We start from the raw sequence: 15,382 nt of genomic DNA on the forward strand, positions 1-15,382 counted from the left end.
GAGGAGAGGCATTCAACGCACCTTGGAATAATTCAAGCCCGCAGAAGGTTTCTTCAATCCGTGTTAATGATTTAACCCCGAGTAAACGTTTTAATCCAAGCCGAGAGGGAGGTTGCCACATTCCCATTAAATCTCTGAAAGTCCTATCAAATGATTGTCGAGTGTGAAATTTTAGGGTTTAATCCGCCAATCCTGCATTTGTAGTATTGGCATGGATGCAAAATTTCCTGAAATACCTCCGAGTTACCCCGTATGAATCAACATGAGATGCGAAAATTAAACCGCACGCAACGTGGATTCCTGTCTGGAACAAGCTGCGATTTAGCGGCGCAGATCCAACACCTCTTGTGAACGGTCGGAATTTTAAACGATCCACTCTCCTTTATTCTGTCCGTCGTGTTTTCTGTAATGTTGCCAAGTTGAATGAAACTTTAAAACTTATACACAAGCATGCGTATAAAAGGACTTCTTTACTTCGTCGGATCGGCAGCCTCGCTTTGCAGTCCCGCTGTGCTCGGCGCCCAATTAGCATAACATAGGCAACCGGTCGAACAATGCGGGCGGTTTCTAGTGCACAATGACGTAAGTGTATTAATTGAAGTGTTCTTTTTAAGAAAGTTTTCATGTTGTTAAAATCGGAAACCATTCGCAACCACACGCAAGACAGTTTTATACTCGTAGCTGCTGCATAAGAATTCAGTCTGGTGCCCTCAAACAGAAAAGAATAAAATAAATTATATTATTTCGATCATATACGTTTAATTAATGATTAAAATCCTCGCAAAAAAATCTCTCGCGCTTCTGAATTTCGCGTATAATACTTTTCATCTCACTCGAATGCTCGAAAAATTAAGGAGAAGAATCTCCCCATTGAGGATTCAATTGGCCGTTTCTTTTCTTTTTTTCTTTTTAAAAAAAATCATGGATTGCGTTCTTTTCACAAGTTTTATATATCTCTAGTAGTAAGTTCAACAATCAGCCGGCAAGTTTCACTATTGTTATGTTTTTTCTTACAGTGAAAAACACCATGGCCAATCGATGGCGAACACCTGATAATGCCCACCAAGTTTTGAATTTCCGCTCTTTAATTGAAGGGCTTAAAGGACAAGAGGCATAAGTGCAGTTTCGAGAAATACGTGTTTGAGGTTTTGAAATTTTAAACCTTCACATGGATTCTAACGGTGGAAAGAAAGTTCAAACTTTTTGATGCTTAAAAATTGGAATTTGGTAGCGAATTTTTCAGAGAATATGCATTAAGATTAGTTTTACTTGAAATCAACAATACCTCAATTTTTCAAAAACCGCTTTTATGCACCGTGTCCTCCAAGCCCAGTGTTCTGCCTTCCCCCTAAAATTTTAGGAGCCACCTCGGCCGGAAAGCCTAATTTTTAGGAGCCATCTACTATTTTTTAGGAGCCATCTACCACTTGTTAGGAGCCAAATTATTGCTCTCGGGTTGCGCTGCAAACGGTGCGTGTAGAGAGCGCTCCATCGGTACCGCTACTTCCCGATTGCAAGTTCAATCTGTCAAATTTTTTAGGCACCACGCTGCCCCCCCCCCCCCCATTTTCAGGCGCCAAGGCTCGATTTTAGGCGCAGTTGGCGCATGGCGCCCGGGGAAGGTAGAACACTGTCCAAGCCCCTCAAATGGCGTTTGCAATATTCCGCGTGGATGGGAACGACATTGAATTCCGAGCCGGCAGCCGTGAGGAAACTGCGAAGAAAAAGGGGCGGGAAAGGCAGGAAAAGCTGTCGCTGCTCGCACAAACTAAGCGTCAGCGAACTGATAGCCAAGTTGGGGCTGATATCAGAGATGCCGGCTCCTCGACAGGGCGCGAAAGTTTGGAAAATGCTCGATTTTGAGCCGGGTCTTTTGTTCGGGCCCCCGCCCCACCCCGGAGCCGGACTCTTATCTCCTCCGCAGAGTCGACTGTGACACTTCGCGCAACTATCCAGGCCCACAGTGGGGATGGGGTGCGGCCGCGGCTGAGGGTAGCAGCCCCTCTGGCCAACTTGTCAGCCTACACAATACGTATGAACTTCTGCAAACCGCAAATCACCGGGTCGCGCTTTTGCAGTGTTGCCAACTTCAACGTCCGATGAGCTTGGACGGTGCTGTCGTACAAAGGACAAACGCCGTATGAACTTTCAAGCGTCGCCAAATTTCCTTCGATAAAACACGAATTTCCTGGTAAATTTATGCATTTTTTTCTTCCGATTTTTCAAATAATTTTGTTCACAATTTCATCTAAAGTCCCTGAAATTGTTAAGGAAACATCTCCACTACTTTCCTCGAAAATTAACACTTTATAGATGGAAATTAGGCAATTCTCGAATGTTCATACTGTAAGGAGGGTGGTTTTTGGGTTGGATAAAGGACGAACTATGAGGGCTACATGACACATATTTATTTATACTATTTCAATTATTGGTTTCACATACACATATATATGAACAGGCCTAAGGTCTGAGAGTGGCTATGAGATGGGGAGGGGGGGGGGGTCGGGTCTGAGCCGAGTTTGGTGTACGCGTCCGGGCGTGATGGTAGTGCGGGTCTGAGCCGCGGAGGTTCGGGCCTTAGCCCTGGTGCTTACGGGACGGGCCGATGACTGGGACTGGTTGGTCTTCTACAAATCTTGATCAAATACTGGTGCCCGGCCTATGCTCCGGCCACTATTTATAGTCGATCGCCGACTCCCCACCAGGCTGGTTTGCAGCTTTGCGATAGGAAACCGAGCGATCGAACTGCAACTAGCGGCCGAAGTCGGAATTGCGTCGAGCGGGCGCGTCAGCACGCCACGCGCACTGCTGAGTGCGAGTGCCGCGCCGCCACAATACGGCGTTCTTCCTCAGCAATGCAGAGTAATTCCTTATCCTTCCCCCTTTGAAAAGCAGAGTACCCATATTCTAACACTAAAAATGTCACTGCCAATCTTCAGATTCCAGTATCAAACGAGGGTGGCCAAAAATGGTCATGGATTAGCGTGCTTTCGCAAAAATTATGAAAAAAGTAATGAATATTTTTTCGTCGCAATTTTTCGAATCGGTAGAATAATTTGCGCAGAAAATTCCCTGTTAAATTCAAAAAAAATTTCACAAGTCTTCTAGAGAATTGGTATTTACGAAATTTGACAACGTTCGAATGTTTACACGGCGTTTTTCCTCAACGTGGCAGAATGGATCTAAGAGGATGAAAATTTATTAGTTCCACTTCGATTCTGCATTTACAGCAGATAGATAAAAACTTACAGCCCCTATAATAACTGGATCAATTTATTTATTCGTGTGATTTTTGAATCATTTACGATAATGTCAATACGGTCAAACTAATCGGGCGCGGGACGGTTCTGAGCGTCAGTTCCCTTGGCAGGTATCAGCAATTTTCCAGTCGACTTTTTTCACCCCTTTTTTCGGTAAATGCATGATCGGTGACGAGTGGGAAAATGCATTAATCTTCCAACTGTGACGGATTCAATTGCCTTCATCAATAAAAAACAGGTTTTTGGAAAAAAAAGCCGGACGAATTAACCGCAAAGCTCGTCATGATATTCTTCACACCTCAATTACTCTCCCTGACAACTTTCCGTGTCCAACTCTCAACCATTTTCATTCCCTTTCGTTCCCTGTAGCGAGTATTTTTAATCGTTCAGCGATTGTGATGCAACTATGTGCGTCATAGATTATGGTGTCATTTGTAAACCACGAATTTTACGTAAGTTTTACGAGAAAATTTCTAGGTCACGTTGGTTTTTTCACCGCTACCGAAAATAGCCAAAGCACTGATCGCTCTCTTGATAATGCTAGCGCTAACATGTGATTTTATTTTACGCAGAAACTTCAATTAAAATATCATTGAGTTCGCACGTGAATGTAATTTTTACGTAATGTGTTTGATGTGACGGCCATTATCTCTTGGATTTAATGGTTGAAAGTAAAAAAATCAGGAAAGTTATGCGTGGGAGATCGTTCATAAAATACGTGACGCTTTAGGAGAAGCCATTTAGCGCTGATTTTCGAAAATTCAAAAGGAAAAATCTCCGCGATGTGGCAAATTTCCATCTGATGTTCATCACGAAACACCATTTCAAGAGTAGAAAAGGTCTAACAGAGCGTTCATCAACGGAGATGCAGACCTGCGTTTTCATTATTGGGGGGGGGGGGGGGTGGGGGGGGGGTCGTAAAATCGTATCATTTTAGGAAAGACCCCTTTCCAAACACATAGCCCCTCGGCAAATACGGCTGTTAACGCCATATGCATATGCATTGTTGTTCCTATACGTACATTATTCATAAATCTAAGTTGGAGCAGAAAACGAAACACGGTTACACCGTCTAATACACGGTTCATGATACCATCTTATATGTTTTTCGATGGGTGATATCTCAGTTAGTATTAAGATTAGAAACGGTCAGGCCCCCCTGCCCCGCCCTTTCCACGCCACTGGGTAAGGCATACTTACATCTCTTGCCAATCTGTAGGTTTTAAGCACCAAACCCTACGACCAGCGCAACTGATCCGGTAGACGCCGCACTGTGCTGCATCCTTACGGACGATATGGACAAAAATCGGTAAAAGACACTTAACTTTAAATAATGAGGATTGTGGCACCGACCTAGGAAAGCCCTTTGGCATTATCAAAGTAAAACAATCGCGGAATAAGGAAATGTTTTATCTCAGGACTTTTTGCGTATTTTTCGTGGCAATTTCATTTGAAGTTGGCAGCCTCGAATTAGCCCTATGTTAACAATGTAAAAGCAACGTGAAACACCCAAACTTTAACTTCAAATATCTCTGATAGTCACAAAAAGTCGCAAGATCTTTTTGATCGAATTGAAGTTGGATATCTGAGGATTAAGAAAATGTGAACCACCCAGAGCATTTTGCGTTTCAAGCGTGAAATCTGCATTTAAAGTTGACGTCTTTTTCCCGTGTATTTCTTATGGGCCAGTGATTCTTAACCCATTTCCCGACCACTTTCTACCCAAATTTGAAGTAGTTTTGAACGACAAAATTTAAAAATGAACCATCATTGTGGATCAAAAATATCTTTAAGGTGACAAACTCCTAAAAAAATATTCAAATGTCGAGTTAAGAATTTCTTCTTTTTGCCCACAAAGGACTGCACTGTGCGCCGCATTAATCCAATGCTATCTTTTCATGATTTTTAAAAATACTTGATGTAGAAAAATTAAACTTTAATTCTGACTAACCTTAAAAGGACAACGCAACGCTGGGAATGTTCACCCAAACGTAAAATGCAAACTAGCAGAAAATTAGCTCGTTCGCGACTGCAGTCGCGGGATTTTAAATAAATTCAGGGGCCTGGAGCGAAGTTGAAGGATGTTTGCCGGCAGGTTGGAGCTGCAACACACGGCGTAAGTTGTGATTAAACTCGATTTCCAGGATTAAAAATAAATACGGTGATGCGATTTTGAAAATAGATTTAGCTCGGTCTCGGCCTACCCGGGAGGCAAATTACTGGCTCGGGTGTCTCGGCTCTTTCATCTCAAGCATGAAGATGCTCCTCAGAGCTTTAAATCGCTGTTGACAAATTATCTATTTTTTACTGAGAACCGTCGCTCAGTGGATCAAAGATGTTGCTGATGTTGTTAATGCCAAAATATTTATTGTCACTGAAAGTAGAATCTAAGGATTCAATTTGATGTAGCCGTTCTAGGTCATTTTTCCTACACTGAAAAAAAAAAAACACATTGGATCTAGAGTCCAGACTCTTGAAAACATTGACAAGAAAAAATACTCTTGATTCAATCGGATTTTTGCTTGAATCAAAACAAAATCCGCTTAAATTAAGAGGCTTGGTTCTTGATTTAAGCTAGATTATGATCGAATCAAGAGTACTTTTTCTTGTCGATGTTTTTAAGAGTCTGGACTTTAGATCAAATGTGTTTTTTTTTTCCAGTGTATTTTTTTCCCCCACATCAGGTTCTCCTAATACGTGTTTCCTTCTCGTTTTTTTTCCCCTTTACAGTTAGTCCTACTAGTCATATGTCTCACTGGCTATGTTCCTAAGGGTGTTCATCCCAATAATAATTATTATCGCAATGTAAACATGAGTAGAGCAGAGAGAAATATTTCGGCCTAACCTCGCAACTTACATTGGTCTCTAAGAGATTCTGTCGTACCAAGGGGTAACGCTGTATGAAAATTCGAGAGTTGCTCAAGAATGAAAAATATTTACATTTTCGCCAGGAAATTCATGTCTTATCAAAGAGAATTTGGCAACGCCGGGCAAGTCGGATTTTGGGAGAAAATAGAATTTGAGAAGAAAAACATAGAAGCACGTCCTCCACATTAGACGAGTAATATAACCGTTATTCGTGGTATCAAAAGGCAAGAAGGAGCAATGGCCCTTAACCCCTTTGCAGTGTTAAATTAACCGTTCTTTGGGTCCATTCTAGTGTATTTTGGCCAATTCCAAAAGATTTGATAATTTTGTTGAGGTTTTGTTCCCCTTTAAATTTTGCTGAATCGATCCACTTGCATGGCTTTAACAAATTACCCAGCCTCGTGCGCCTCTTACAGCGTGATTCCTCATCTTCTCAGAAAGCATTCGCGCGAACATTGCCAAACTTTTCGGCAAGATCAGACGGAACGAATTTGAAATGCAGATCCCGACTGCTCATTTGCCAACCCTAGGCCCTCATCCCACACTCAGCTCTGATTGAAATACGAACTTCTTCAGTTACAGGCGACAAGACCCAGACCCGCCTTTCGCCGCATTGCCAACGTGCATGCTAAAAGTTAACGCATAAAGTCTGGATAGGGAGCGAGGGGATTTTCGCGAAATCCGGCAGCGTTGGCCACAGCTTCCACGAAACTGCAGAACAATACTTCTGCAACACTCATAAACCCTGACCTCCAGAGCTGCACGCGCTTATTGTGGTCCCCGAGCAAGCATTCGCAGTCCCCGTCGCTACCCTCGCAGACACCCGGTCTGGGGAGCGTGCTAATTTGCCCCTTCATTCTTGTCGGTTAGACCAAACGCGACGCAAGGTGAAACTTCAGCGCACTAATTTGCGTCTTTATCCACGTCGACCCGGCTCAACGTCAACGCAGCGAGAAACCGTCTCGAGTTCGCTCCTGCTTTAGTTGTAAACATATTTTACAGTCTGAGGGTCTGAAGTGTGTAGCATTTAAATCTTCGGCGAATTTTCTAATTGATCAGGAAGTTACAGTTTCTTTGTTACACAAAGTTCTTGTTTAAATAAATAATCGGTTTAAACTTCTTGAAAATGTTTGTACGTTTTTGACGTATTGATTATTTACAGTTCCTAAGGTCATCACGGAAAAAAAGAGGCAGGGGTTGTTGGATAATAAGTCCAATTAATTGCGGTACTATCCCAATTTAAAACCGTCTTGAATTCGCTCCTGCTTTAGTTGTAAACATATTTTACAGTCTAAGGGTCTGAAGTGTGTAGCATTCAAATTTTCGGCGAATTTTATACTTGATCAGGAAGTTACAGTTTCTTTCTCACACAAAGTTCTTGTTTAAATAAATGATCGGTTTAAACTTCTTGCATATGCTTGAACGTTCTTGACATTCATGACGACAATTCATGACGTCATGCTGTACAATCATGACGTCATGCTATATAATCATGATCAAGTCCATAGCCGGTATCAGACGATCAAAGTGGAGCTCTCAAAGTAGAGTCACGTGGAGTCACGTGACCCCAATAAGGCAATGAGAGGGCTAATGGAAGGTCACGTGACCCAACGTGACGCCGTTTTGAGAGCTCTACTCTGATCATCTGATACGGGCTCATTGCAACATTGAGTTGAATTCTAGAAAGGAGCCCATGACGAAGACTACCTTTCATGACGTCACGATTAATAGTCGCTACACCTTTTTGTTGTGTTGCAGGTGCAGTGAAACCGGAAACGATGACGCGCTCACCGGTCATGGAGGTGCCCACGGCGCCGGGCTCCATCCTGGTCGAGTGTCCCCCCAATGTGACGTCACTGCTCGAGGAAGGCGGCCCGGATGACGTCATCGACAATCAACTGGATCTGAAGGACAGTAGCACCGGGGGTGGCATCGGTCAGCAGGAGGACGAGGAAAACTTGCTCAGGAAACTCACCTCGCGCCATTATAGCTATACAACTGCCTTAGGTAACCACCGCTCTTTTTTAAAGATACAGGGTGATTCGGGATTGAATTAGAACATTTTCGATTCTTAAGGTCTAAATGTGGCTTTACTGGAATGTGATGTTTTCCTCAAAAACTCTTTTCTTTCAAAGATCAAAAATCTGCGCAAATCATGTCCCTTCCCCTTACTATTGTGCCATTCTGCCGTGCCAAGGAAAAACGCCGTATGAACATTCAAGAGTTGCCAAATTTCTCAGGATAAAACATGTATTTTTGAGAAAAGTTACGTATATTTTTCCATGAAATTTTCGGATATGTTAATTCAATATGTGAACAAAATCATCTGAAAATTTCAACAAAAAATATTCAAAAAATTTTCAGTAAATTCGGTTTTCAGTAAATGAAATCTGGCAACGGCTGAAGGCTAATACGGCGTTCTTCCTTAGCATGGCCAGGAAAGGCGTTTTGCATGGTATCGTTGCTTATGGACCGCATTACATGAAACTGAGTGAGCAGGGGTTATTATAATCGCATAGTAACACGAGGAAAAACTCAGTATTTGTGGGTTCGAGGAAAAATCGATGGTGAAACTGCTGGAATGCGTAACTTCGTTTTCGGTGTTTTTCTGTGGTACTTCATTTTCTACCCGAGAATCTAAAAAAATAATTTCTTGGAAACTCCGCGATGATTCTTCTCCTCTACGTGAAGAATATTCTGTGAAAATGTCAAATCATTATGTTGGTCCGGTGTCCTTTTGAAACATACAAAATTTAAGTGGAGATTTTGACACTCTGTAACCAAGATACGCATTTTTTTCAGTTTTGCTGTCAATATTAACTTTTCGAAAAAAAAATCGATTTCAACAAAAGTATCACCCCCCCCCCCCCCCCGCCCATTCCTAAAAAAAACTTCTTCAACCATTGGTTTTCTTCGAGCTATGATTAGTGCGTAAGTAGTGTGAGGAGTAGCAATTAGAATTATCCTTTGTCATAAATTATGGTATTAAAGTTTTACTGTCCAGTAAACGCACACTCTCTCGTAAAAGTTATATTTTGGATGGACATTTAAAAATTCCCAGATGTAAATAGGACAACCAAACCAGAATATTTGACTAAAGAAAGTGGTCAGAGCATTATTTGAGAAGCACGTTGAAGCCATTTGCGTGAGAAGTTCAAAGACAGAGGAAGTTGTGGTTGCGGTGTTTGGTTCGCAGCTTGCAGCGTGTTCCTTTTCTTTCACCTCACGGCGTCGGAAAATTCCCAAACGTATCGCGGCAAACAGACATAAAAAGTTTTTTCTTCAGTTTGAGTTCAAACTATTACCATTTAGGTAATAATGTCTTCTCGTTGCCGAATGTATTGGGAAAAAAATCGGGGCATTTCTCAGAGAAGAATTGCTTCTATCTCCATAGCGTATACTAAGTCATTAAAAGTTTTAAACAAGAATTGCATCATTAACCGGAATAAATTAAAAATTCTGAGTCACGTTTGCAAGCAACATTAAAATATCCTGATACAGTACGGACGATTGCATGTAGTCATTATTGAACTTACAGAGAACCTAAAATCCGATGAAGTCAAATGTCTAAAATCACTAAAATCGTCTAAAATAACTTTGATAAATCTTAACGCCCCATTCCAATGAATCGTCGGCTTCAATTTTGTTTAGGCGTTTAGGTATTTATTTGGAAAGTAGAGCCTGTTCATAATTCGAACATAAAATTACTGAAGACATATTGAGTGATGATATTTTAGAAAAATTAAAATTTGGATAAATTAAGTTAATAGTATATCTGTACTAAAATGGCAGCAATCCATTTCAACAGTCTCAGAAAATCGTGAAATTAATCATGCGCTAATATGGTGGGTGAGTTTTAAGAATGATACAAAGTTTTCAGCAAGGTGATACACTTAACTTAACTGTGTTTTAAAACGATAGATTCATGTCAAAAAGGAGCCATAACACAAGTTGCAATAATTCTTACAGCTGCTTCTTGTCAAACGAAATCTTCACCATCGCAAACACCCCACTTTGGAAAAAAAAACACATTGGATCTAGAGTCCAGACTCTTAAAAACATCGACAAGAAAAAGTGCTCTTGATTCAATCAGAATCTAGCTTAAATCAAGAAGCGAGCCTCTTACTTTAAGCGAATTTCGTTTTGATTCAAGCAAAAATCCGATTGAATCAAGAGTATTTTTTCTTGTCAATGTTTTCAAGAGTCTGGACTCTAGACCCAATGTGTTTTTTTCCAGTGCAACGCAATCTCTAAAAATGTCTAAAAAATCATTTTAATAAATATAGGCATGGAAAAAGTGTCCCTAAAAGTATATCTACATGAACAATCATTTTAAAGAGTTTCCGATTGAAAAGTATGAATTGACATCCATACTTTTTCATCCCCTTTTTTCCAAGATCTGGCTACTTTGCCACCGCTCGTGAACCAACGAATGTCGAACTACTTATCTCCCGCGGTTGGTGCGATTCTAATTCAAAATTTAATTCAATAATTTTTTATGACTCAATTTCCAGCGGCGGCGGACGCGGAATAATTTTCATAATTTTATTTCGCTTTAAATTTCGCTTCGCTCAGATAGCGACGATCGGGTCGGAGGAGTGACGCTCTTAAGATAGCGCGGGGCGACGTTAGCAACGTTAGCGAGCGTTAGAGGCGCAGCGAGAGATAGAGCGTTAGAGTCTGCCAAGCCGTGCGGTTCGGGTTCATTCTTCGGACGCATTTAAAAATAAATAAAGCGGGAAACGGGAGGATGAAAGGGAAATTATTTGACATGCTTATTGCTTTCTCGCTTTGCATATCGCGCAGGGGTCATCGCGGCTCAGAGCAACAGTGGGGAGAGACAGCCGAATACTGGATGTCTTTCTCGTGGGGGAAAATGGACTCCAAGACAGGGTAGGAATTGGGGCTGTATAGTCATTCCTGAAACAGCTCCTTTCCTTACACTGGAAAAAAAACACATTGGATCTAGAGTCCAGACTCTTGAAAACATTGACAAGAAAAAGGACTTTTAATTCGATTAGATCTAAGCTTAAATCAAAAGGAAATCCGCTCAAATTAAGAGGCTTGGTTCTTGATTTAAGCTTAAATCTGATTGAATCAAGAGTATTTTTTTCTTGTCGATGTTTTTAAGAGTCTGGACTCTAGATCCAACGTGGTTTTTTTCCAGTGTAGGGGCCCCATATTCGTATTATAACGAAGGGAGGTGGCAGGAGTCCCTTAACATAGCATCATAAAAAGGACAATCGTAACAAACCTCAAGTAAAATTCACCATCCTAACTTTGAAAATATAGTGTTGCAAGCGGTAACAATGATCCGTCGGCGCAAAAAATTTAAAATACGCATGAAAAATTGATGCAGCTTTTGAAAACTCAAAAGTAAGTCTGTACCTTGAAATTATAGGAATTTTCCTCCCCTTGGTCTTTATTTTTTATGGAAGCACATCATTTGTCGTTTCTTAACACTGAGAAAAAACTATGGTTTATAAACCTATTAGAGGTAAATATGGAACACCTATAATAGTCGTAAATAAACTAATGATTCTCGGTCTGTGAACCATACTATGGTCTCTGTACCTAATTAAGGTACAGAGACCATAACTAAGGTATATGTGCTATTATTATATGTAGAGGTACTACTATTAGTGGTGTTCCATATTTACCTCTAATAGGTTTATAAACCATAGTTTTTTCTCAGTGAAGAGCTAGGGTCGAAGATTTTTAAAGTTACGCTGTTGAATTTTACTTACAATTCGTAACAGTTATCTTGTTTATGTTGCGATGTTAAAGATCTCTTGCAACCTACCCGAATCATAATAGGACGTATTTCTGTCAAACGGAACTATTGGCATAATGACGTGAGCCCTGTTACGCATGTATTCTTATGGGTCTCAGGGCTCATGTCTTTATGCACATAGTTCCGTTTGATAGAAATACGTCCAATATACCATATGCGGTTCATAGCTGTTCAATTAATGACTGAGAATACGGTCCTTTACAGTTTTATTACCGCAACAATAATCATACGTGTATTTACCATGCGCGTATATGGTATACCATACACGCTTAAGATTCAGAGGGAATCCCCCAGTCCTTGAATCGGAGACTCGCGACTTCATAGACTTTCTAGGAATTTCTAAGAAATTTCAAACTTTTCCGATGCGCTCATCGTAATTCACGAGTTATGATCCGTGAGAAACATCTCCTCTTTCCGCTCCAGCTGAAGTATGCAACATGCTCATTCTAGATCGGACAGAATACCTATGCAGCTCGTGATTACGACTTCCACCACAGGGTGTCCACAAGTCCGAAATTTCTGGAAAGTCCGGAAATAGTACCGATTTTTTAAAGGCGGTCCGGAAGCGCGGAAAGAGTGCGGAAATTCCGCAAAAAGGTCCGGAATTTTTTTAAATTTTTTGTCATTTTGTTCGCAATTGCAAATTTTTTAAATTTTTCCAATTTAGTCAATTGGAGTTACTGAAAAAGTACGATATTTTTCTGTTGGAGGAGGTACTGAATTTCTCGAAAATGTGCTGAAAAAGTACTGTATAAGTACTTATTTTTGACCAGCCTGTTTTAGTAGACACCCTGCACCAAGAACTAACCACATTTCTTATTCTCAGGCATGTTCAGACGTACTGATAGACATTGAAACTTAAGTTTCTAGATTCTCCATGAACCAAGTGAAATCCCTAGCCTGTCCCTCTGTGCGGTGTGCATGAGGTGCGAGGATACATCGAGGCTTCGATGCAGAAATTTTCATCCGCTCTTTCCGTTCATACGAAAAGGAATGAATTTTTGAGCAGGCTCCAAGCCGGCTTCCAGCCCCGTGCCTTGGAGCAGATGAATATTTCATGCGGAAACTCTCCAGGCGCAAACAAAATTCCACCGGCATTGTTCTGCCATCGACTACCACGTCCATGACCAAGGCGTTTGATAGGTTGAATTTCTTCGCGAATTTCGATATTTTTCCCGCGTTTTACGACGAAAATCGTAATATCTCGACCTGGAGTCCAATGAGGACCCAATTCGAGTGTGTATCACTGGTTTCATGGGCATTTTACGATGTCATTGCGGCCGGCATAGCGCTTATTCTTGACTGCCTCTATGGAGTGCACTACCGTGCGAAGAAAAAACGCCGTATGAACCCTCCGGCGTTACCAAATTTCCTTTGATAAAACACGAATTTACTGGTAAATCATTGCCAAGGCGCAATGATACAACTATTCGTACTCTCCGGGATGCGTGAGGTATCACGCCGCAATTGAAGGCGTTTTCGAAACAAGCAACTTTCCATATCGGGATTCCTGGGTCGCATAAACACGGTGTCTACTACAACTGGCCGGCAAATATTAAGTACTTTCTCAGTACCTTTCCAAAAAATTCAGTACCTCATGAGCAGAAAAATTCAGTATGTTTTGGTACCTTTAGGTGAAGAAATCAAAATTTGTCGCAATTCACGCGCGCATCGCGAGTAAAATGACGTAGTCACGAAATTTGAAGCTCATTAGTAGTGGCCTAAGGATCAACTCTGCCATGCTAAGAAAGAACGCCGTATGAACCTTCAGGCGTTGCCAAATTTCCATTTATAAAACACGTATTTCCTGGTAAACTTATGCATTCTATGTTTCTTCAAATTTTTTAGATAATGTTGTTTGCAATTTCACTTAAAGTTCCTGAAAATTTCAATGGAAAATATTCATAAACTTCCTCAAAAATAATCATTTTATTGAATGAAATTTGGCAACTCTCGAATGTTCATACGGCGTTCTTCCTTGGCACGGCAGTGCAGTTATGAACATGGTTATTCGTGAAAGAGTAAAAACGATTCTGGGCCGGCTTTCTCTCCCAGTGGTGAGGCGTGAATGGTCGATTATCGATATTTTCCCATTTGAAGCTTTGGTGAAGAATCGATTATTAAGATGTTCGTTGCAAACACCATGTCTATCGATCATTTTCCACACACTGGAATGGCAGATCAATCGATGCCGTTGAATAAATTACTTCTATCGATAAATAGATGTGATAATTTTTAATGGTCTCGAATAAACCACTTGACAACGTGAGAATTAAAGCAACGTGATATATGTCTCTGCATTGGCATTTTACGAAAAACATATTGAACACAACCTTCAAGTCCAAAATTAAGTTATTATCGAGAAATTGAGAAAAAAGCTAAAACTTATCTGACAAAAATAATTGTAGTGTCCGAGATTAACTTTTGCTCTGCGAGTTCAAATTATCCAGATGGCTACTGCGAGATCGCCGGATAATTACTTTCTGGTGCCATGAGTGAACCTTGGAAAATGCTCCAAATCGTAACGAAAAAGAGAAATTCTCAGATTTTCCAAGTAGATTGGGCAAGCACGCTCTGTAATCTGATGTTTCGAGTCTTTGACGCTCGATGCACAGAAACAAAGTGTGAATCGTGACAATGAACGAAGCCTGCAATCTAGATGTTGTCAATGGATCATCGCTTTCCACCTTGCAATACTAGAACACGTGAATGTATCTCCCTTTCATCTGACAACATGGTGACAGGATGTTGTCGAATCGCATCAGATAGCATGATAATTTTTGTACGCAGTAATTCAAAATCCAAGAATTTCTGTCAAAAATTGGCAACTTTTTGCGAACCAGCTACCTCGCTCATACGACTTTTAATCGGATTCAAAAGCGCTGACCCAATTTTTGAATGCGTTTCCGCGTTTCCCCTTTCAGAAGCTCAAAAACGGGTGTGACGAGAGAAACCTCGCTCGAACTAATGTGTGACTTTACACCAACCCAAGTCGATCAGTCACGTACCTTCAGTTGAACACAAAGATAGAAGGAAATTTTATCATCATAAAAATTAATAATACTGCTTTATTGTCGGTAGCGGTTCTTAAAAGTTGGCAAAACTGTTTCTCCTACATTTAAATGAATGTAAAATAATCGATTCTTGGTTAGGCAGCTTGCTTCACCTAAAATCGATATTTTTAACGGTTTAAAAATAGAAACAACTGTTACCGACTTTCAAAATTGCCACTGATTATTGCGGGTCAAAATTTCATGGCGGCAGGAGGGGAGGAAATTTGCCTCTCTCTCTTAAAGACGCTACAGAAGCTCCTCTTGCCATGAACGGTATAACATCTCAAGAATCTCTAGCCTCTATTTCACCATAAAATTCCTCGCGTTCCTTTTATTTATTTAATTTTAGATATTCGTGTGCTTTTATCCTCTTTTTCTAGCTATGTTACGTCGTTTCTGAATTTGAA

General features: G+C 40.8%; 1 protein-coding gene across 2 annotated transcripts in view; it reads left to right on the forward strand.

Annotated features, from left to right (window-relative positions):
* The window catches only part of LOC109032141 (neuroligin-4, X-linked), a 552,408-nt gene that overhangs the window by 524,151 nt on the left and 12,875 nt on the right, over positions 1-15,382 (forward strand). For both annotated transcript variants that reach the window (XM_019044117.2, XM_072302671.1), the window contains one exon: positions 7,887-8,135. In XM_019044117.2, coding sequence (XP_018899662.2) covers positions 7,887-8,135 — 249 coding nt within the window. The remainder of the gene's footprint in view (positions 1-7,886; positions 8,136-15,382) is intronic.

This window comes from Bemisia tabaci, chromosome 7 (assembly GCF_918797505.1).
Source record: "Bemisia tabaci chromosome 7, PGI_BMITA_v3".
Classification (NCBI taxonomy): domain Eukaryota; kingdom Metazoa; phylum Arthropoda; class Insecta; order Hemiptera; family Aleyrodidae; genus Bemisia; species Bemisia tabaci.